Here is a 22711-nt window from a genome sequence, read left to right on the forward strand (position 1 = left end):
ACTCCAGTAAGGCTTACCTGCAGTGGCTTCCTACAGGAAGAGTGTTGAAGAAACTCCTACAAGAAGAAAGGCATTGGATGCCAGTCAGAGGAGCACTGACTGGACAGAGAAGCTTGACTCCAGTTGCAGGTTTGGAACAGGGAATACACAGAGGAATTAGTTTTTGACAGTCCTGGTGACAGAGGAAGGTTAAGGCCAGAGGGGCAGTTCAGGTGCGTGGTAGGGACTTGGGGCTGAGAAGGAAGAGGCTGAGTGTGGCCTCTCACCATGCATCTGGTCCTGTGTGCTGGGGTAAGTTGAGTCTGTTTGCCATTAAGTGGGGGGGGAGGAGGGTTTCATCACTTACAGGAAAACCACCCACTTATCTGAAATCTGACCTACTTTGGGGTTGGAGCCAGACAGGGCTCTTGCATCCCTCAGGGACATTCAGGCTGTAATTGTCAAAATCAATGCATCAGCTCCCACCACTCCCACCATCCACAGAGGCACTGGGGATTGAGATCGCCCCTCTGGGTGTCTTAGGTGGTGAGGTAGGTTTAACAGGGCCAAACTGGGATCCTGAGGAGTCAAATGCTCTTTACTGTATCCATTATGCTACAGGTGCAGCCCTACTCCTGAGGTGCCACGCTCCTGGTACTCAGCAGTTCAACTTTCTCATTCTAGGGGCTGCATCATGATGGAGCGGGAAGGGCTCTGTCCTGGGAGACAGGACATGTAGGTAGGGAGAGTCCAGTGTCTTCCGGAAATGGATAGTAAGGCCAGGTATCTTTAAGGTTCCTCTTTGCCTTCCACCTCCTTTGGTTCTCTGCAAGTCATTTTAAGCTACTTTTTTATAAGCTACTTTATAGTTCTATCAACATTGACATTTTATTAGTGGGTGGAAACTCTTGGTCGCCAAGAGAAATTTGACAGTTTAGAAAATGGACCGACTTCGAGTTCTGGTAAATAAACAGGAAAGAAGATGGGTGAGGGAGAGGAGTTAGGAATGGCACTTGGCTAAAATTGGCAGGCAGCAGCCGCCAAGGGCAGAGGGAGGAAGGGGCGAAGGCCTTGGTCGGAAATGGATCCAGGTCACCTGGCAGATTTTTGGAGGGGTTGGGGCACAGTTCCAGTGCAGCCTTGCACTGACCAGGACTGCAGAGCCTAGGAAGCTGAGGTATACAGGGATCCAACTTAGAAACTGCACAGAGACAGCAAAGCTGTCGTGAGGGGTTTTCAGCTTCTACCCCACAGCCTTTGGCTCTGGGGAGGGGCTTGGCCAGGTCTTCATTCCAGTTGAGTGCTGAGCTTGCTGTCCAAAAAGCCATAGTCTGGAGGGGATGGTTGAAGTTCTGTGGGGCCTTGGGAAGCTCTGTGCTAGCTGCTCCTAACCTTTTTTACCCTCTCCCTCAGCTTTCGTTCAAGTAGGGTCAGGTGCTCTGAGGCGAGTAGAGGTAGTTGAGGGTGGGGGTCAGTGATGAGTGGGTTCATGGGGAGTGATGTGCTGTGGAATTGGGATAGCTGAGGTTATGGAGTTCATTGCTTTTCAACCCCCCTGGCCTGAGCCAGAATTACAGGACACCTTACTGAGATGGTCTACTGCATTGGCCGAGGGAGCAGATAAGATGAAAGGGGCAGCTTAGGGGAGGCAGGGGCAGGAAAAGAATATAGAGTCAGGGTCAGCCATTGTGCTACGGGGACGAGCTGGAAGGAAAGGCCCACTCATTACAGCCTTCAGGCTCTGAAGGGGACCTGGGGCTGGGGGTGGGAGACTCCTCTCAAATCTGAGAGTGGGCTGCGCCAGAGAAAGCCCTGCCCGGAGGAGGCAGCAATAGGGATGGGATGACCGTGGGAAGACTGAATTAGCTGGAAATGCCCCGCCCCTCCCCCCCAGTACAATGGCTCCAGCTTCTTTTCCTGTAAAAGTTACCTTCATCCTGAGGTCTCACCATAGCCCCAGGCCTTAGCTTGGGAGTGAGGTTAGCAGGATGGTGCTGGGGGCCCCATGATTTTGGTGAGGGGAAGGGAGGCTCTACCACTTTGGCCTCAAGGCTGGGCCTGCAGCTGGTGGAGGGGCCCTGTGGTATAAAGGAGAGCCCTAGATTGGGATGACAAGATCTGGGCCTGATCCATCACCTCCCCTCTCTAGACCTCAGTTGCCTATTTAGTTGAACCAAAAAGTCAGCCACAAAGGGCCTGAAGTCCCTTTCAGCCCCGGCAGTGGTGCTCTGCCAAGCCCTTCATTTGAATGGTCTAGTCTGGTCTGTATAGCAGCCCTGTGTGTAAATAAGGAGGCATCACTTCTGTTTCAAAGGAATGCAGGAAACAGGGACGCAGAGAAAGATTTTCCTGCCAAAGGTTATGCAGCCAGTTAGCACCACGCCACAACACGAACCCAGGGCTTTGGATGCCAACATCTGGGTTCCACCCCTAGCTGTGTGAAGCTGCAGAGGGAGAGGGAGGGTCACTGGGTCCCACTCTGTGCCCCTCTAGCAGGCTTTGCTCCTTTGGAAACACCAAGTGGGTCCCTAGGCAGTTAGTTCCACCTCCTCCCTGGACCTGCCCATCCTGTTATAGCCTGTGTTCTGACTTTCTGATCTAGCTCTTGCTATACAGTGAACTTTTTCTGCCTCCTCCCCCTACCACAAGGAAACAGCCACTAGGTGACTCCCTGAGTCTAATCTGAGACTTTTTTGCACTTTCAGCCTCTCTGATTTCTGTAAACCATCTGCTCCCCGCCCTCCCTCTCTCTCCTCTTGCTCAGGAGGGAGTTTAGACCTACAGACAGCAGGAAGTGGAACCCCAGCTCTGTTGACTCAGCAATCATCTTTCTCCTTAAGCTGATTAGCACTGGAGTGGAAAGGAGGGGAATTAGCTTGTCACTGGAGCTGGCACCTGCACCAGGCTGGGGGTGGCGTGATGGTTGCAGCACCTAAGCCCAGGGGCATGGCTTCAGGGGCGGGTCTGGGGGATTTCTGTGCCTCTGGCAGGAAAAGGGACCCTGATAGGCACTGTCTTGAACAGGCTGCATAGATGGGAGTACCTGGGCCTGAGTGGCTTTAGGACGGGTGGGGGGCAGTCTCTATTCTGAGCCCTGAGGGCAATCCAGGGGCAGATACTGTCCTGCCTTGAAGAGCCCTCAAGTCTGAGACAAAAATAAGACTTAGGGCAGATTCTTTCAGGTGGTTGAAAGCCCAGAGCCCTGCACTGGGGCAGGAGGCTGCCCTGAAGTGGCTCTGGGCAGAGAAGGGAGGATGCTTCACGAAAGGGATAGGGAAGAGAATTAGGGCCCTGACTGAGGCAAAAGCCTATGGCTTGGCCTTACTTGGAAGACACAAGAGAGTACTGGAGCCGCTGTAGGGGCCTCTGCATCCTCTAAGGGCTCACATGCAGGCTGAGAGTGCACTCTCCCCCTTCCCAGTTTTGTGCTTGGCAGGGGGGTTGGGGAAGGAGATGCAGGGGCTACTCTCAACCACTTCCCTCCCTACCTCTCTTTCTTTCCTGGCATCCACAGGAGATAGAGCCACCCCTGTGTCCCTGGCTGCCTGCCCAGCCAACCCAGCCAGGGAAGGAATATTTTGCAGAGAAAGGTTTGTGTCCCTTGTCTTGGTGTCTCCTGACCCCCAGGCCACAGGCCTGTGACCCTTGCCCAGGTGTCTCTCAATCCCCAGACCCCTCTCCTCCCACTGCAATGGCTGTTCAACCACCTGCCTTTCCACAATATGAGAGAGAGTCAGAGACAGAAGGAGCCTGGAGTACTTGGATCCCTGTAGGGGAAGGTGGTTGGTGATGATTTATTAGCCAGACAAGAATCAACAAACAAGTTCTAACATCTGTTCTCACCAAACCAACCCTCAGACAACAGCAGCATTGGACCAGGGCCCAGACCCAAAGGCTCAGAGGGCCAAGGAAATCAGGCTCCATGAGGAGAGGCCAGGGCAGTGGGAGGCAGCAGGGCCCTCCTAGGCCACATCCTTAGAGGAGCACCAAACACAGGAGTCAGAGGGAACCGGTGGGTGTGTCCCTAAAAGAAAGTGGATTCCACATTTGCTCCTCTGACCTCCAGGCTTCTTTGTGGGGGTCCCAGACCTGTCAAGGTAACGGCTATGCTGGGATCTGGAGGAAGGGAACCCGGGGACCCAATGCAGTGGAACTCAGGAAAGCAGCCAGATTTCCTATGTTAGGAAATTTGTGAAGACTTAGTGGATGTGGGGTCAGGAAAGTAGCACTAAACTAGGGAATTAGGAGGCCTGGTTTCCAGTCCTTGACCTCATCCAAGGCACTATCCCACTCTGGCTTTTTGTTTCCTATCTGCACAGTGAGGGAGTTGGACTTGATCAGGAAGGACGAAAAACGATGCTGTTCCTCTTCCTTCCCTCACCCACGGCAGACATCACTAATCAATCACGGTGCTCTTTTCTGCTGAGTTCAGATATGACCTTAACATCCTTCCCAATGCAGCGCCATAAGCAGCAAGGACCAATGGACTGGAGTTGGGATACAAGGTGACACATTTTTGCCATCTTTGCAATAGATGACAGCTGAGGTCCTTTCCAGGTTTTGATCAATCACCTACAGTTTGTTCATCCACATTTCCTTAGGGCACCTGGGTGTGTGTGAAGTTCTCTAGACCTGATGTCCCAGGTTATCCTCCCTCAGCTCAGACTCACTGGCTACTGAGGAGGCCCCAGGGGAAGACATGCCTGTCCTCTGTCCTGGAGCACCTGTCTAGAGATGATGTGAGGGAGGCTGTGTCCCCCGAGAGGCAGGGGCTTGTGGGGCACGGGAGGGCCTTGTCTAGCCACAGAGTTGTCAGAATGCAGTTGCTGGCCACCTGGATTCTGCAAAGAGAAGGACAGTCTTAGGTCACACCCTTTCAGGCCTATCTGCAGCCTCAAGGGCCAAGACATCTGGTCTTAACAGTCTTTGGCCTGCACAGAGAAGGGCTACATCCCTCTCGTTCATTCAACAAACATTTCCTGAGCGCCTGCTCTGTGCCAGGCACTGTGCTGGGTGCTTTGGAAACGGAGATGAATAAGTCCCAGGCCCTCTCCCAGTGACTCCAGGGCGAGCAGAGGGAGTAATCCCTGGGCCTGCAAAAGGAATGCTGGCAGCCTGGACTCTGTCCTTCCCATCTCACCTCAGACCTCTGACCTTCACCCTGACCCAGGCATCCAATGTGAACCCTTCCCAAACTAGCTTTCAGGAAGTCCTTCTTGTGATCCAGCTTTTCCCTGCACCCCCATTTACCTGGCTTCCTGGGACAGGCCTGGATCGGCACTTCCTGAGGGCCGAGTGCCAGAGGATGAACGGTGGGCCCTTTCCCCCTGATGGCACGTCCAGCCCCACCTCCACCTCGGCATAAATGTTGTTGGGGGCTTCCCCGGGGCTGCCCCTACCCATAGCATAGAAAGCTATGGGTTCATCGGGCTCATGGTAGATGGGGTTGGAGGGGTTGGAGGGCAGGGCTGGGCGGTGTCTCGAAGCTGGGCTTGTGTAGACTTCGGGTGATAGCTGAGGTTTGGCAGGAACAGGAGGCTTGGGCCTTGGTCGCTGGGAAGGCTAGAAGAGAAGATGACACCAGGAAAGAGAGTGGGTCAGAGCAACTCAGGAAGGGTCACAGTGGGAGCTAGCACCCCAGCCCCAGCCTGTGCCCTCTGCAGACCCCGCTCCTCCAAACTGGCCCCACTCCTCACTGGCCGCTGTCTCCTTTTTGCCTCCTGGGTCCTCGCCTCCCTCCTGCCCGGCCTCCTCCCGGTTCTTCCAGCCCAATACCTCCTTTGGCTCACTGCCCCCCTCTTTCTGCGTGGGGGCTCTGGGCTCCTTTTTGAGGATTGGGCTATACTGGGGGTATGAGTCCTCGCTTTTGCTTCCAGAGTCTGATTCTTCATTCCTTAGGGAAAGTCCTGCTGGCTCAGGAGTCTGCAGGGAAAGGAGGTTTGAGGGACTTGGTTGAGGAGGGACAGCAGGTGGGGGTGGGCAGGTGGTCCAGAAGGAAAAAATAAACCAGTCCAGGTGGAGGATAGCTGGGAGAGGCACAGGAATTTGGCCTGTGCTGGGTGCCCTGGGTGAAGAAGAGGCTATGAAGATGGCAAAGAGACCAGGGAGTGATGGGGAAGTAGCTCTGGTCACAGGCAATATCTAGCATTCAACTTAATTTCATCTGGAACACAGCGCCAGGCAGGTCTCCATTTATGCCTGTGGTTGTAAAAATGCAGCAAGGCTTCACCTAGCCAGTTTTGCTCAGTGGTCAGAGCATCAGCCTGCAGACTGAAGGGTCCCGGGTTCGATTCTGACCATAGGGCACGTACCTCGGTTGGGGGCATGTGGGAGGTAACCAATTGATGTGTCTCTCCTACATCGATGTTTCTCTCTCTCTCCCCCTTCCACTCTCTCTGAAAAACAATGGAAAATATATCCTCTGGTGAAGATTAAAAAAAAAAGAAAGAAAGAAAAAATGCAACAAGGCTTGAGAAGTCTTAAGTTAAAAATTTTGGCATGACAGATCTCCAAGACTGCTGTGCCTACGTTTTCTTCTGCAGGTGCCAGAGGAGTACCTTATGGACCTGTAAGCTAGATATTTTAGGGCAGAGAGACTGCCTCAGGGGAGGTGAGCCTGGCAGTGGGACATTTCCCTCCCACAATAGGTACACTTTTAGTTCAGCATTTAGCCCTGGGGTCATGAATGCTCCCATATGCCCATTTCTGCCGGCATGCTCAGGCCACAGGCTTTTCCTGTGCTCCTGCAATCCACCAAGTGCGTGTCACCATCTGGAGGTGTACAGGCGCCGCAGGCTTCATGCATCCAATTCAGAATTCTTACTCCCTGCCCCCCCCCCCCAGCATCCCCTTTATGAACAAAAAGCAGCACCTTCACCCTGTGGCCACAATAGCACCTTAGAGGTCAACTTTGACCCCTCCTTACCCACATCTGATGCAGCACAGCCCTACTCCTTCCACTGCCTAAATATATTTACATCTGCACACTTCTCTACATGCCCGCAGTCACCACCCCAGTCCAAGCCTCTTAAATTCTCCCCTTGCATTATCTTGCCCTGTCAGTCCGTTCTCCACTCTGGGCAGTGAGCCTGCAGAAACTCTCATAACTATCCTTCGATGGCTGCCCATTACTCCCTGATAAAGTCCAAACTCCAAAGATATTGAATGACAAAACCCTTTGAGACCAGATCATAGGGCTTGGTCTCCAAGAGTTCTGCCTTCAGCTCTGTTGGTTCCAGCTGGCTCCCCTCGCCTCCAAACTTCCCTACACCCTGTCCTCATTGCTCCAGAATCTTCAGGTCTCCCCCTATTCCTCACAAAATTCCACAAAAGAGTCACCTATAGGCATAGTCCCCACTTCTTTGAACTGATTCAATTAAGCTCCATGAAACCGTTCTTGCCCAGGTCACCAATGACTTCTTGGCTAAATTCAATGGTCAGTTCTGGACCCTATGCACTTGTTCTTCCTTGACTTGCTTTTTCTGCTTGGCTTCCAGACCATCACACTCTCCTGGTTTTCTCCTCTCTCTCTCTGGCTGCTCCTTCTCAATTTTCTTTGTAGGTTCTCTCATTTCTGCAAACTAAATGCTGAACACTTGGTAGTCCTTTCTTTTCCATCTACACTCTCCTGAGTGAGATTTCACCCCTCCTAAAGGCTTTAGAATCAATCCAGCAACATGCTGATGACTCTCAAATACTTATCTCCACTCCAGACCTCTGTCCCAAACTCCAGGCCAGTATATTCCAACTGCTTACTTGACATCTCCATGTGGATATCAAATGGATATTTCAAACTGTACATGTCAAAAGTGACCTCCTGATCTCCACTGCCCCCAGACTTGCTCCTTCTATAGCTTCCTCCTCTTGTGGCAGGATGGTAAGAAGCTAGGGAAATTCTTTGACAAGTGGAGTAAGGGAAACTGAGACAAAATCATTAACACAGGCCAAACGATTTGAGAAATTCACAGCAAGCTAAATGAATCACAAGGTTTTCTTTCCTTAACCAAGGACACTTAGGAGCAAGTGGTTTACACATTCTAGACTGTCCTGGGGCAGACCAGCTTCTTCAATAATGTTCTTTAAAAGTAAAACTAACCAAAAAATAACCCCTGACCTCTCTATATGCACATTTTGATGAATCAACATATTGAAGGACACACCTGAAAAGCTAATGAATATTCTATTGATACTCTCCCCTAGGATTCCCACGGGCCAAATACAGACAAAAAGCCACAAGCCTCACTTTCCCTAGAGCACACCCATGCCATGCATCTCTGCTCTCTTTCTCCTAAACTCTAAGGGTCCCCACAAGACTTGCAACCAGGGGAGCAGCAGGCAGAAGCAGCTTGTCCCAGGCTTCCCCCCTGAACCTGTCTCCAAGGCCCCGTTTTTTTTCTGACTTCCCAGTGAGTTCTTCTGTCACTGACTTTTACTTCCCAGTGAGCTAACAGCAGCCCTGCTTGGCTCACTTCTTTCCTATAACATTTCTAGGGAGCCAAAACAGGGCACCACCTAGGCTCTCTCCTGTTGCTTCTTCTACCCTAAGCCCTTCCTTTGTTTCACTGTCCCCAGCTTTAATAAATGTATTCTCAAAATCACCTGGACTCATACTGCGAATTCTTTCCTGCACAGTAAAGAACCCACATACTATGGGTGGGCCCGAGGCAAACCCACTCGGGGCCCAGTCCCCATCCAGTAGCACTGTCAGCAAGAACTCATCTTTTCACACTCCTCAGCCAGCCCCACCTTCAAAACAGACCCAGCAGTCCACCTCCTTGTCCGTCTGCCTGTACCATCCTGGTCCAGGCTGCCATCATCTCACCTGAAGTATTGTAGTAGCCTCCATCTGGTCACCCTTCCCCTTCCAAACTTGCCAGGTCATGTCACTCCTCAGGTTACAACTGTCGAGTGTCATATCATTTCACTCAGACTAAAATCTCAAATCCATACAAGAGTCTACATGGCCTCCTCCCTTCACCTCTCTGATCTCACCTCCTGCCTTTCCACTGACGGTAGCTTCCTCACTGCTCTCACTCTTCTTCAAACACATCAAGCATCCTCCTACCTCAGGGCCTTTGCACTTGCTGTTCTTTCTGTCAAGAGGGCTTTTCCTCTAGTAATCTGCATGGCTTTCTCCCTTACTTCCTTTAGGCCTTGGCTCAAATGTCCCTTTACCAGAGTAGCCTTCCCTGATTTCTCTATGTAAAATAGCCCCAAACCTGTCACTTCCTGTCACGGCTTGGTTTTTCTTCTTAGCACTTACTTATCATTATAAAACATATTATTATGTATTATCTGTTTGCTACCTGTATTGTGTGTTCATTGCCTGTCTCCTCCCACTAGAATGTAAACTCCATGAAGGCAGGGATGTTTTGGTCAGCTTTGTTTATGGATCTTTTCCCAGTGCCCAGACCAATGCCTGGCACAGAGTGGTCCCTTAGAACTGCCTGAACTTCCTCAGGGAGGCACTCCCTGACACAGCTCCCCGCCAAGTGAGGGAAATGGCACCGGGCTCTGTATTTCCTCTCTCATCACACCCTCATACTTGTTTCCCATTATTTGCCTATCTTTGCTGCTGGTAAGTAAGCTTTGTGGGTTTGGGACCCGCCTGTCTGTCCACAGCTCTATTTCCAGGGCCTGCCGGCATCTGGGACATGCTGGGCACTCAGTAAATATCTTTTAATTAAAAGCAAAACAAATGACCTGCCTGACTGGGTGGCTCAGCTGATTAGAGCATCGACGGACGCCCCAAGGTTGTGGGTTTGATCCCAGGTCAGGGCACATACAGGAATCAACCAGTGAATGCATGCATGGGTGGAACAACGAATCAGTATTTCTCTCTCTCCCTTCTTCTTTCTCTAAAATCAGTAAATTAAGAAACCAAAAGCCAAAACAAAATAAAACCCACAAATGACCCGTGTGCCTCTCTGGGCTGGTCTCTCAAGAATTCCCTCTCCCCAGCATGCATCTTTCTCGAAGGGCTTCCCACGGAGATATGTGGGCAAGGGAGGCACAGCTGGGCAGTCTTGTCTGGATAAGAAAGTGCCTGGTGCCATGGCCCTGCGGCCTGGGCCCTGCAGGAGAAGGGGCCTGGGTCCCGGGGCGAGGGTCAGGGCGGGGATGGGCGCGGCATACCTGGCGGGCGAGGGGCTGGCTGAGAGTCTCCCCGTAGGGGCTGAGCGGGGCCCCGGAGTAGTACCGCAGCAGGTCCTGCAGCCGCGCGTGGGCGCTGTCCTCGCCCAGCACCACGTGTCGACCGTCCTCGAGCTGGGCCAGCAGGAAGTGGCGGCAGCAAGTCCGGCTCCTGGTGGGCGCCCGTGGGTATCAGATCTGCTCCCCCACACTCCCAGCCCTCCAGGCGCGGGCCTCCGGCACGAGGCGTGCCCCCTACCCGCCCCGCGCCGGGCGTCCCACTCTCAGTGGGGTTGGGGAGGGGGGAGGGGAGGGGGAGGGATCGGAGAGCAGCCCCGCCCCTCACACCCCCGTGGGTGCCCAGTGCCGCGCCCCCGAGTAGCCCGAAGACCCGCCCCTCACACCCCCGTGGGCGCCCAGTGCCGCGCCCCCGAGTAGCCCGAAGCCCCGCCCCTCACCTGTAAGTCAGCACAAAGGTCACCGCGCTTTCGCTGAACCGCACCAAGTAGCATCCCTGCGGCTTGGTCTCCAGCAGCCTTTCGGCCTCTCTGTGGGTGACGGAGAAGAGACAGACGCTGCCCTGACTCTTGCAGCCTTGACCCCTGCCTCGCGGGCTCTCATGGGGGACCCCTACCCCCAATCAAGCGGACCAAAGCGGCTAGAGAAAGGTAGAGGTAGGAGAGAGGATGTGGGCGCTGCTCTTCCGCTGGAGGGCCTGGGCTCGGACGGGCCGAGGGGTCCCACCCAGCGCGACTCCCAGGCCTGCACCCTCCTGGCCCCATCCTGGAAGGGCCCCCGGCGGTGTGTGTGGTCTGGCAGGGGGTGGGGTGAGGTGGCGGAACTGGAATGGTGGTGATGCTGCTGCGGCCGCAACTACGGGGTTGGTGGCTGACTTCTAGATGTCAAAGGTCAAGCTGAAGGGGGTGGTGAACAAAGACACAGAGGTGAAGCTGAGAAGTGGGGGAGGAGGTAGGAACTGCAGGGGAGGGAGGAAAGAGGAGGGGGCTGGGTGAGCCCAGAGAGCCTGAGACCCAGGTGGAAACCCTGAGGATTAGAGGCGTTAGATATAGGAGGATAACTGAGCCAGAGAGGAGAAACTGAGGTCCAGAGAGGGTTGGACTGGAGCCTCTCCGAGGATCTCCTCCAGGAGAGATCCTTAGTGAATGGCCTGGGAACCTCCAGGAGTCATAGCCTGGACTTGCAGCCTCAATCTACTCTTGACTGGCTGCAGGACCCAGGCCTTGCCCCTGGTCCTCCCTGGGCCCATTCGTTTCCTCCTAGGTGACTCACCTCCGAGTGATGAAGCCGTGGAACCACGGAGGGGCTGCCCCGTGCTGCAGGAGTCCCTGGGCTTGGGTCTTCTGGAACCAAGCCAGGGTCTCAGCCTGCAGAGCCTGGCCTCCTTCCCTAGGCACCTCCTCAGCCTTTCCGGTGTCCTCTTGACCGGAGGCAGCCCCCAGGGCCTGCGGAGATAACCAGTCAGGGGAAGAGTTTAAGGAGGGAAAGTTGCCAGGATTTGTGGGCCTTCCCCGGACTACAAGCCAGCGACTGCCCTCTCACCCTCATCCCCAGACCCCGCTGGGCATGGAGAGGAAGCTCCCAGGCCCCCCACCCCCACCCCCCCGCCCGTTGCTTATTTTAAGTACAATTGCCCAGAAAGTCCTTCCCAAGGTCTAACTTAAATCCCTTCTTCAGCTCCAGCTGTTTTGGTTTCTGAGACATTTCTTTCTACTTCCCCCTGGATCCTGAGGGCCTTTAAACCAGCAGCGGTAAGCTGTTAAACTGTGCTTAAATGGGGGTGAGCCCTTCCAGATGACAGAAAGTCATACCCTGGCCTGGAGGATGAAGAAAGATGATGCAGGTCACCCCAGAGGCTGGAGTAAGGGAGAGCTCACCCTACAGGAGGAGGAACTGAGCTGGTGGGCTAGAAAGACTGAGATGGGCTGTGTCAGGCAAATGAAGGCCAAGGACAAAGATGCAGATGCCTGCTTCCGGGACCTGATACACTGTACCCTGGTCACCTGGGGACTCAGCCTGAGCTTCCCAGGGGCAGAGGAGCAGTGAGTGAGCAGTTCAGCACACGAAGGAGGGACTTCCCATTCCCTTTGCCTGTCTCTGTACCCTTGCCCTGTAGGCAGCCCCAGCTCACTTCAGCTTTCTCCCCATTGGCCTTTGTCCATCTGTATGTCTTCACCCGTGGGAGGCTTGAGAGCAGATGAAGGAGCTGCATACCCAGGTTCCCACTCACCGCAGCATGGACATCCGGGGCTCTGTGGCTGAACAGGGTCTCTTCAGCCTTCAGGGCCTGGAGTCTGGGCTCTGGAAGCAAGCCCAGGCCCTTGCAGCTTTTTTGGGTCGAGTCCAAGGACTGGAACGTGGTAAAGGTTGGAGTGGGGGCTTTGTAACTCCCTGTTAGCACAGAGAGGACAGGTGGGGCTTCTCAGTGAGGGACTGCCTCTCTCTGCTGCCCACCCCTCCCCCAGGCTTAGAAGTGCCCTGCATGCCTCTGACTAGGGACCTGTAGGACAGGGACAGTTATGATAGCAGGAGAAATGCAGGTAAGACAGTGAGGCTGTGTGTGTGGCGGGGGTATTTATCAGGGAAGAGGAGTATGGAGCCAAGGAGGTTCAGAGGGGCTGAGGCAGCAGAGGGGCTTGTTGGGGAAACTGGGCACCAGAAAGGGGAGCTGGATGTCAGCTGGCCTTCTGGTGGCCTGGAAGTCAGTCCCACAATCAGGGAGGGGAGGCAGATTTCTTTAGTGCAAGCCCCTCTTCCGGCCCAGTTTCCTGTGGCTTCCCCCATCCCTCCTGCTCCCTCCTCCCTCCTCTCCAAGAAGCACACAGCAGACCCTCTTCACCTTTGTTCTCAGGGCTGAGGGACGTGCAGTCCCAGAGAAGGAGAAGGGGTTGTGGGCCCCCTGCTGATCAGCCTGCCAGCCCTGGCTTGGGGTAGGGCTCTGGCCCAGTAGAGAGCAGGCTGTGGGGGTCTTGTCCCCTCCCATCCACATTCTTAAACATCACACTTACCTTGGGAGCTTATCTGGGCCAGGGAGAACTCCATGGGGGCCTAAGAAGGAGCCCAGGAGCAGGGTGTATGTCTGTGCTCTCAAAAGGTGTGCACACTCAGCAACTCTCCTTTCACTCCAGCCCCCTGGGCAGGAAATGTCGCGTTACCCACAGCCCTAGCCCTAGCGGAGGACTCACGTCATGGAAAGCCATAAGACAACAATCCCGCCCCCAGAAGACAGGCAGCTGAAGGTGGTGGTGGTGTGGTGGTGGGTATTTGTCACTCTGTGTCTGGATGTTAGGAATTCCATACTGCTATCTGACCTCAATCCCCCTTGTTTCTTTCTTTACTCCCTCACTCTAGACTGGGATTTCCCTTTCTGTCTCTCACTGTCTCTCTCTCAGCTTCTGCTCTGAGCCTTGGCAGTGGGGATATCAACCTCAGAAAGATAAGCTCTATAAGGTACTCAAGCTTTGTACTCCCTGGAGATTTATACTCAGGATTATGTCCTTAGGACACATGAGAAGGGGAGTGGGCAGGGCTGCAACAGGAAGGATGTAGGTCAGACTTGTGGAAGGACATTTTGAGGTCATATGAAATCTGTGAGACAAAGGGTAGGGAGGAGGGGGCCTGGGTTAATCCTCCAGCAGATTATAGAGCTGGGTTAGGGTAAACCAGACAAACCTAGAGGGAGGGAAGGAGGGAGAATTTCCTCCAACTAGGCCAACTGTTGTTAGTAGTGACACTATTAGCAGTTGTTAATAACTTCAATGCTCATGTCTTAAACTTGCAGTGGGCTTGTGTCTTCTGCTGCACTGGAGAACCAATCCCATTTCTCTCTCATTTGATCCCTCACAAATGAGAAGGGGACCCAGAACATTATCCCTTTTCCAGAAGGGAAAACTGAAGCTTGGAAAAGTGCCTTAGCCAGGGTTTTTCAGTGTGTCAGGAGTTGGTTGTGGAGTTGGCATATAATCTAGATTTCTTACTAATTTCACCATGATTTAGGCCAACTATTCTTGCTGAGAAGAACCTAGAGAGAAAAAGGATTTTGTCTCATGAAGTAAGGGGGCATGATTCTGTATATAGAAAACCCTAAAGACTCCACCAAAAAACTATTAGAGCCCAGCTGGTATGGCTCAGCAGTTAAGCCTTGACCTATGATCCAAGAGATCCTGATTCGATTCCTGGTCAGGGCACATGCCCAGGTTGTGGGCTGTATCCCCAGCAGGGGCGTGCAGGAGACACCTGATCAATGACTCTCTTTCATCATTGATGTTTCTATCTCTCTCCCTCTCCCTTCCTCTCTCTGAAATCAATAAAAATATATTTTTTAGAAACCCTATTAGAAACAATAAACAAATACAGTAAATTTGCAGGATACAAAATTAATGTACAAAAATCCATTGCTTTCCTATTTACTAACAATGAAGCTTCAGAAAAAGAAATGAAAAAACAATTCCTTCTGCAATTGCAACCAAAAGAATAAAATACCTAGGAACAAACTTAACAAAGGATGTGAAGGACCTATATATTGAAAACCACAAAGCATTATTAAAAGAGATTGAACAAGACATAATGAAATTGAAAGATATTCCATGTTCATGGATTGGAAGAATCAACATAGTTAAAATAGCCATATTACCCAAAGAAATATACAGATTTAATACAATCCCCATCAAAATCCCAATGTCATTTTTTAAAGAAATAGAACAAAAAAAGCATCATATTTGTATGGAACCATAAAAGACTTCAAATAGCCAAAGCAACCCTGAAAAAAAAAAAGAACAAACCAGAGGTATCACACCACCTGACTTCAAATTACATTACAGAGCTACAATAATGAAAACAGCATGGTACTGGCAGAAAAGCAGACACACAGATCAATGGAACAGAATTGAGCGCCCAGAAATAAAACCACATGTATATGGGCAGATAATTTTCAACAATGGAACAAAAAACAATGGAACAAAAAACACACAATGGAGTAAAGAAAGCCTCTTCGATATATGGTGCTGGGAAAATTGGAAAGCCACATGCAAAAGAATGAAACTAGATTATAGTTTGTTCTCTTGTACAAAAATTAATTAAAAGTGGATCAAAGATCTAAATATAAGATCTGAAACAATAAACTACATAGAAGAAAACATAGGTACTAAACTTATGGACCTTGGAAAAGGCTGTTGTACTCAGTATTATTATTTTATTTATTATATCAATAGAGTAATAGTAAGAAATGGAGGACCATCCAGTTGGCCCATTCAACAGAGGTGAACTCTCCCATGATGTGTCAACAGCCTAAGCGCAACGGATATAGCAGCAACATGCACAGCCTTGCTCTCTGGGCCCTTCGTTCTGGTCTGGGAGAGAAAAAGAAACTTGTGAACAAATAAACAATTCGGATTGTGATCTGAGTTATGAAGATGATAATGTAGGGTGTTAGATGTAGAGTAGATGCTGCTTTGGAAGGCCTCCCCTGAGCAGGTAACAGCCACTTTAATCCACTCACCAGGTAAGAAGGGGCCAGCTCTTTGAGGTCTGGAGAAGTGTCTGGAGCAGGTGGAACAGGGATGCAGTGGCCTGGAGCAAAGGGCACAGTCACAGGGCCAGTCTGCCAACCTCAGCCTGAGAATCACCTTGGGGCCAGTGGGCTCCCTTGTAGGCTCCTGCACGTGCAGCCTGCCTCTCCCAGGCCAGCCACGCCTGTACCAGTTCAGTTACAGCTTCCTGCCTCTGTGAATTGCTTGCTCTGGGAAGTAGGGAGGCTGGTCCAGGGCTGGGATGGGGCAGAACCAGCCTGAAAGGTGTTGGGGAAGATGGAAACAAAGAAAAAAGGCAGAAAGGAGGGGTATGGAGGAGTTGTACAGCCCCTTCTAGCCCAGAAGTCTGCCTACCCAGCCCAGATTCAGCAGAGAATTCCAGAACCCTGGTCACCTCCACCTCAGGATTCTGGCTTTGGACAGGGAGGACCCTGGAAATGGATTCTTTCTCCCTCCATCCCCCAGCGTAGGACACCATGAGGATTAGCACTGCTTGGTATTAAGCATCCGGCCCCCTCCCCTCACACCTGATTGCCATCTTCTCCATAACCTGCCATGTAATTGGTCAGCGGGAGACAGGAGCCCGCTCAGTGCAGCCCCATGAACGCCAGGGCTCTGCGGGTCGATGCCCTGCGTGGCTGGAGTTACTGCTTTGCACAACCCACTTCTGGAAACGGTGCCTTCCACTCTGGTACTTTGTGATAATTGCAACAGAAGCATTTTTCACTTTTAAAATGGAATCACTCTCTCTTTGTCTGGAGGCCTGGGCCCAGGCAGAGGCACTGGCAAGTGGAGGGTTTTCTTAGACCCAGGTACAGCTGACCCATCAACAACTCTGTCCAGATGCAGACCAGGTTACGGGGCTGCCAGGAATCTCACGTGCGTCTCCACATTTCATCAGATGAATGGCACTTGGAGAGCCTGAGCCTCTCTGTGGCTGTGACTGTTTCTCACCCTTATTTGTTTTTCATCTCCTTCCACCATACACCAAGGTCATCCGGATAAGTTACTGGATCTCTTCGAGCTCCGGGTGCCTCACCTGGGAAATGGGGAAGATCACCTCTGTGGAAGGGTTTGCAGGATTCCCGCAGTGAATGGGTGCTGAGCCCAGCAGAGCACCTGTCTGAGATGTAGGAGGAGCTCAGGTATTTTGTTCCCTCCTTTTCTGCAAGCTCCTCCTAGCTGGGGGGAGGGGAAAACCTCAGCTCTTCCCTCTGGCTGGGTTGTGGAGGCCGGAGTCTGGGCTGGGTTGATGACAGGAAGAGTTCAGGAGGAATATGTAGGAGGTGGCTGGTCGGCTGGTGTTCCCTCCCAGAACGCTCTCCCTGAGTTCCCAGATATCAGTATGAGCTGCCATAACTGATTGAAACAGAGGGTTTGGATTGCTCTGGAGTGGTCCTGATGCTGAGAAGGGAGTTTGCAGTTAGAAGTGGAAGGCTGGCGGGGAAGATGCAATTTAGAGATAAAGAAAGGAGTGACTGCACACTAATGCCTTGCTGTGGCCCCGGTGAGAGGAGAGAGACATGATCGTGGGGACCCCAGATGTCCAAGGTCTCTCCGCTGATAGGGGCACTCCACAACCCAAAACAGGTGACTGGAGGTTTTGCTGGTGGTGTTCAGACAGTAACTTTAATTCCGGGGGATGATATTGGCCCAGAAATTTCAGCCTCAGTTATGAAGATTTTTGATGCCGCCAAAGCGCCCATTCAGTGGGAGGAGCTGAATGTCACTGCCATTCAGCAGGAAAGTGGATGATCCCTTCCGAAGCCAAGGAGTCCATGGAGAATAACAAGATGGGCCTGAAGCCCCCTTTAATGACCTCGATAGCAGCTGGTCCCCCATCCGTGAATTTATTGCTGTGTAAAACCTTCGACCTTTATGCAAATGCCTGACCTCATGTCTCAATCGACGATGTAAATATCGTCACCATTAGAGAGAACACAGAGTACAGTGGGGTCGAGCATGTGACGGTGGACAGAGCTGTGCAGAGCACCAAGCGCGTCACGGAGGAGGAGAGGAGACCCATTGGGGAGTTGGCCTGTGAGTGGGCCAGGAACAATCACTGGAGCAATGTCACCCCCCTGCCAATCACAAAGCCAATGTCGTGTGAATGATGCTTTTTCTGCAAAAATGCAGGGAAGTTGCAGAAAACTGTAAAGATATCAAATTTAATGAGATGTACCTTGATACAGTATGTTTTAATATGGTCCAAGATCCATCCTGATTTGATGTTCTTGTTATGCCAAATTTGTACGGAGATATCCTGAAATAACTGTGTGCGGGACTGATTGGAGGTCTTGGTGTGACACCAAGCAGAAGCATTGGTGCCAGCCAACCTGGTCGCGATCTTCGAGTTGGTTCACGGGAAGGCCTGGACATCGCCGGCAAGGACACGGCCAACCCCGAGACCCTAGTGCTCAGCACAGAGATGCTGTTGCGCCACATGGGGCTGTTTGACCATGGATCGAGGCTGCCTGTTTTGCGATTATTAGGGAAGAACTTAGCAAAAGATTGGGGAGGCAATGCAAGATGCTCAGATGAGAAATCTGTCACTGAGTGAAAGATTTAGATTAACAAAATCTGTGCAAAGGATGTAGGTGACATCCCTAGGTCTGCTTTCAAAGGACTTTTCCAAGTGCTTGTTTTATTTATTAATGTCTATTTGGTATACATTTTTTATAAACTTTAAGAGGGCTATATCATTTGCCATTGTTAACCATTTTACACTTCAGTTAAAACAGTTTTTCCTCAGCTGTAAATATGATATGGAATTAAGAGAAAACATCTAACTTTTTAAAGAAAAAGTTTTCCCTTAGTTTATGAAAAATATAATAGAAATAAAGCAGAATATTGACATAATAGCACAAGATGACATTCTTATAAAATGAGTGGGCACAAGAGGAATTTCCTAGGAGAGTTCACATCAAAAACAGTGACTATGGTATATTTTCTTATGATATGGAAAATTAAGACAGACTTGTCCTTTATATGAATTACTGAGTATGAATAAAGACTTCAGACCCCCTCCAAAAAAAGAAAAAAGAGAGTTAATGAAGGGACTGAAGGACAAGAGGGGACAATTCAGCTTATTTTCAGCCCTTGAGACAGGATGGTGGTGGAAGGGGCTGGATGTCCAGGGACTGGCTATGTGATCTTAGGCAAGTCATTTTGCCTCTCAGATCACTGATTGCATTCTCTCTTAAGTGGATTTTAATACACACACACTCACACTTTGGAAATAGAAAGCTCTTTGTCAGCATAAGGAATTATTGATATTAGATACTATTCCAAGTAGGCGGGGAAGAGCAGCTCTGGAGGAGGGGCTCACAGGACCAGGGAGGGTATTTCCAGGCTGGGAAAGAGAGGAGGGTGAGAGCCCAGTGGGGAAGAATGTGGGGGAGACTGCTGGGGTGAGAAGGTCCACACTCAGACTGGCAGGCAAAGCTGGGCAGAGGATGGGGGGGAATGGAAAAAGCGATGGGCATGGTACTAAGGAACGAGGGGTGCGTGAGAACCACTGTAGGTGGAGGCTGATCCTGCAAGGTTGGAAGGGAAAGATGCCCTCACTTTTTATGGCCCAAAGACACTACAAGCAGAGGGCTGTTGTTTTTGGGGGGGCCAGAGTTGCCAGGAATCTCTGAGAAATGTCTGCTTTTCTCTATCTCCTGCCTAATTTCTTTATTTTTATTTTTTTTAATCCTCACCTAAGAATATTTTTTCCATTGCTTTTCAGAAAGAGTGGAAGGGGGAGGAGAGAGAGGGAAACATCAATGTGAGAGAGACACATCGATTGGTTGCCTACCACACGCGCCCCAACTGGGGCCCGGATCAAGCCTGCAACTGAGGCATGTGCCCTTGGTCGGAATCGAACCCGGAACCTTTCAGTCTGTAGGCCGATGCTCTAACCACTGAGCCAAACCAGCTAGGGCTCCTGCCTGATTTTTTATCTCCCCAGACACAAAACATCGTGGGGTTACAGCAATATGCTGCCAATCCTAAGTTCACAAAAACTGACTCTGGCCCAGCCCAGAACATGGAGGAAAAGTGTTTTTGGACAGTGGGAGTGGGTCAGACTCCGAGGTACCCAACCAGGTAGAGAGATGGCAGAGCCAGCTGCAGGCTTGGACCTCACCCCTCCTGGGCCTCCACCTCCACCTCCACCACCTGTGCAGGGAGGAAGCTCCTTTTTAAAGCAAACTGCTTGTTTTTCACTCTGTAAATAATGTATGTTCTTTAAAAAATCATAAAGAGAAGATACAGATAAGCAAAAATAAGACATAAATCATCCACAATACCATCTCCCAGATGTGTGTTTACACTCCCAGATATTTTTCTGAGTTTGTCCGTGTAAACACAAACAATGGCACTCACGTTATTTGTAACTTGCTCCTTTCATTCTGCAGGTCATCGTGGCCATCTTTCCAAGGTACTAAATGTACTTCTGCAGCATCTATTTAAGGCTATCACAATTAGATCACAATGACAATAATTTCTATAGTGCTCTACAGCTTACAAAGCACTTGTCGTCCATTATCTTATTTCAGTCCACGGCCTTCCCGAACGCAGGTCTCTCCCTTGTGTAATTCTGCTTCCAAATGAGGCCACCCCTGCCTCCTCGCACCCGTGCCTCCCACGCTCTGGAGGTCTCTCTACAGTCCCACCTTCGTTCCTCTTGCTTCACCAGCGGTTGATTTCCACTCTGGCTGCCCTGGGGAGAGATGGACACTGGTTGGACCCCTCTCTTCCATCTCCACTGCTTCCTACCTGACCCAGCTGTCAACCTCTGCCCCCTTGTCCACACTCTCCCCTCTCTCTGCCTCCCGGAGAGAAAGATCCCCATCTCATTTTCTCGAGAACCCTCCTCCGCGTTCTCAGAATTTCTTCCCCCTGCCACCCTAGTTTCCTGTGCATGGCTCATCCTTCCCTCTCTCCCTCTGCGCCTCTGCCCACTCCCCCCTTCCTGTCAATCACGCATAAGGACCAACCTGACACAACCTAAGAGGGAGGGAACCTGAGTGATCCTCTGCTCCCTTAGGATGTGCGCCCCCCCAATGTCTCCAAGCTGTTGCTCACCAGTGTGGGGGGGAGACCCACAGCGAGCAAAAGGGCAGGTGGGGAAGAAGTCCTGAGGTAGCCTCTCAGCTTCCATTCCACCTGTGTACAGAGGATCTAAACTCCTGGCCCCCTGCCTCTCTGTCTCTCCCACGCCTGCCTCTGTTTCTCTCTCCTCCTACTTCTCTGGCAACCCTATCCTTTCCTGTCCTTTCTCTGTCTGACATTTGGGAACCGTAGTGCTTGAGAGCTGCAGCCACGGGGTGGGTGAAGGTGGGGAGAGAGGTAGGGAGGCATATCTTGTGCCCTGAATAAGCCCTCCCTTTTTTGTCCTGGGCTTTCAATCAACGTCTTTATCCTGGGAGCACCTCCCTTCTGCCCATCGGCACCCCTTGCTTATCAAGGCCCCTATCTCTTCTGTCTTCTGTGGTGGGAATGATGAAGGTGGGAAGAGAAGCTTCTGGGCTGCTCAGTACTACAGGCCAAACTCTTCAGATGTCCTGGCTTCCCAGCAACCAAACGAGGGGCATATCTAAGCTGCGGCTGGAATATCTACTCAGCCAAGACACGGGGCAGGCAGCTATATCTCCTGGCCTTGGAGAAAGGCAAATAGCCCTGAGTTAGAGTAATCTAGATATCCAGGCCCTGTACTCACCCCACCCTTCACCACACCCACTTTGAACACCAGTTTCATGGCCCTTCAAGCCTCCTTTCAACAGCAAGACATCAAAACTTTTAGACATGTGGCCCCTTTGAGGGCCTTTGCTTCAGTCAGCATCAGGAGTAGCTGAGGACTTGATTTCAAGCTCCTGACTGTACATCCAAGGCCCCATCAAGTGGGCCCCTCCCGACCATGTGCCCAGGGCCGCACCTAGTACCCTCTTCTCTGGCTCCATCTTAGCCTTACCAGGCTGGATTCCCAATTTGGTACACATCCAATGTCACTTCCCTCATCCTCTCCAGGGAGTGTCCACCCTAGTGTCCACTCACTAGTGGCTCCTTTAGACAAGTGACCCAGAGGGGCTCCTATTCGTGGCAGGCAACTCAGAGAAGACCCTCTGACACCTGGAAAAAGACAGGGATGGTCGGGAGGTGCCTGACCACTGTCTGTCAGCCCCACAGAGATGGGAGGAAACCAGAACTCACCTTCTCACCCTGGGGCAGGCAGTGTTGGCCTGAGGGGTCGTGCATAGGAGCCCCTAGCAGGAAGGAAGAAGACCTTTGCCTTGGGGCGATGGCCGTGTACTAACATCTCCCTCGTTCTAACCCTCAACACAGAGTTGAAGACAAAGGGAAACAAGTTCTGGTCCAGGAGGAGCTTCCACAGCATTCTCCATACTAGGCCAGGGGAAGGTCCACGGTTAATTTCCGCCTGTCGTCTCATCCAACATCCTCATACTGGTTGGACAGATTCAGACTCATAATAAGACATAAATTTTGGCACCTAAGGAACTGGAAGTCCTTCAGTAGAAAAGTAAGCAGACTTGAGAGCCTATGAAAGACAAGTACGAGAAAAATTTTTTTCCAACATTTTCCCCTTTGGTTTTATTAATATCAGTTTTTAATTTACACAAATGGTGTTCTCAGGGTCATAGGCATGATATGTTATTTTTAATTGTTTCTGTGTTGTTGTTTTTTTTAAAAAAATCTATCATTTATTGGCAATTCCTCAATTTTTCACATCAACTTCATATGAAAATTCCAACAATTGAGTTTTAAATATAAGTATATCTGAGACTTTACACATAGCATCCACACAACTTCCCTGTATAGTTGGGAAGTCCTTTCTGAAGTCTAACCCCAATCTCTCTTGCTACCTTGTTTAATCTACTTCTTTTCTAGGATATGGTTGGCAATAGAGTTTGTTTTCTAGCATCCCCACTTCCTTCTCCAGAAAGTTCTTCTTGGCCAGCCACCACCTGCTCATCTTTGGAGATGGAGCAGACAGAATTTTTCTGAAGCTCTCTTTCCTTCTACACTCAATCCCATCCTTAAACCCTTTC

General features: G+C 51.1%; 1 protein-coding gene and 1 pseudogene across 4 annotated transcripts; one reads left to right on the plus strand and one right to left on the minus strand.

Annotated features, from left to right (window-relative positions):
- Positions 1-3737: 3737 nt before the first annotated feature.
- On the minus strand, positions 3738-13260 carry SH2D2A (SH2 domain containing 2A). Of its 3 annotated transcripts, none has more exons than XM_081122155.1 (8): positions 13137-13253; positions 12359-12519; positions 11401-11573; positions 10569-10658; positions 10114-10282; positions 5755-5901; positions 5230-5541; positions 3741-4820 (listed from the first exon to the last, which is right to left on the minus strand). In XM_081122155.1, the coding sequence occupies exons 1-8, from the start codon at positions 13168-13170 to the stop codon at positions 4653-4655; spliced, it is 1254 nt and encodes a 417-aa protein (XP_080978281.1). In that variant the 5' UTR covers positions 13171-13253; the 3' UTR covers positions 3741-4652. The 3 variants fall into 3 exon arrangements, with proteins under 3 accessions (XP_080978283.1, XP_080978281.1, XP_080978282.1); XM_081122156.1 differs by having other exon boundaries at positions 3799-4003; XM_081122157.1 differs by lacking the exon at positions 5755-5901 and having other exon boundaries at positions 3738-4820; positions 13137-13260.
- A 3938-nt stretch (positions 13261-17198) lies between these two features.
- LOC308549348 (isocitrate dehydrogenase [NAD] subunit alpha, mitochondrial pseudogene) lies at positions 17199-18216 on the plus strand (annotated as a pseudogene). The gene has a single exon. The product of its transcript is annotated as an isocitrate dehydrogenase [NAD] subunit alpha, mitochondrial pseudogene (transcript).
- Positions 18217-22711: the final 4495 nt, after the last annotated feature.

Source organism: Miniopterus schreibersii (genome assembly GCF_964146895.1).
Source record: "Miniopterus schreibersii genome assembly, chromosome: 19".
Taxonomy (NCBI): Eukaryota; Metazoa; Chordata; class Mammalia; order Chiroptera; family Miniopteridae; genus Miniopterus; species Miniopterus schreibersii.

What these genes read in the sequence shown, in the direction of transcription:
- SH2D2A (XM_081122155.1), bottom strand. Translation starts at nt 13,170, where the DNA reads ATGGAGTTCTCCCTGGCCCAGATAAGCTCCCAAG. An exon ending in CCCCGGATGTCCATGCTGCG is followed by an intron (nt 11,574 to 12,358) that starts GTGAGTGGGAAC and finishes TTATCTCCGCAG; the next exon opens with GCCCTGGGGGCTGCCTCCGG. An exon ending in GGGGCAGTGAGCCAAAGGAG is followed by an intron (nt 5,542 to 5,754) that starts GTATTGGGCTGG and finishes CTTCTCTTCTAG; the next exon opens with CCTTCCCAGCGACCAAGGCC.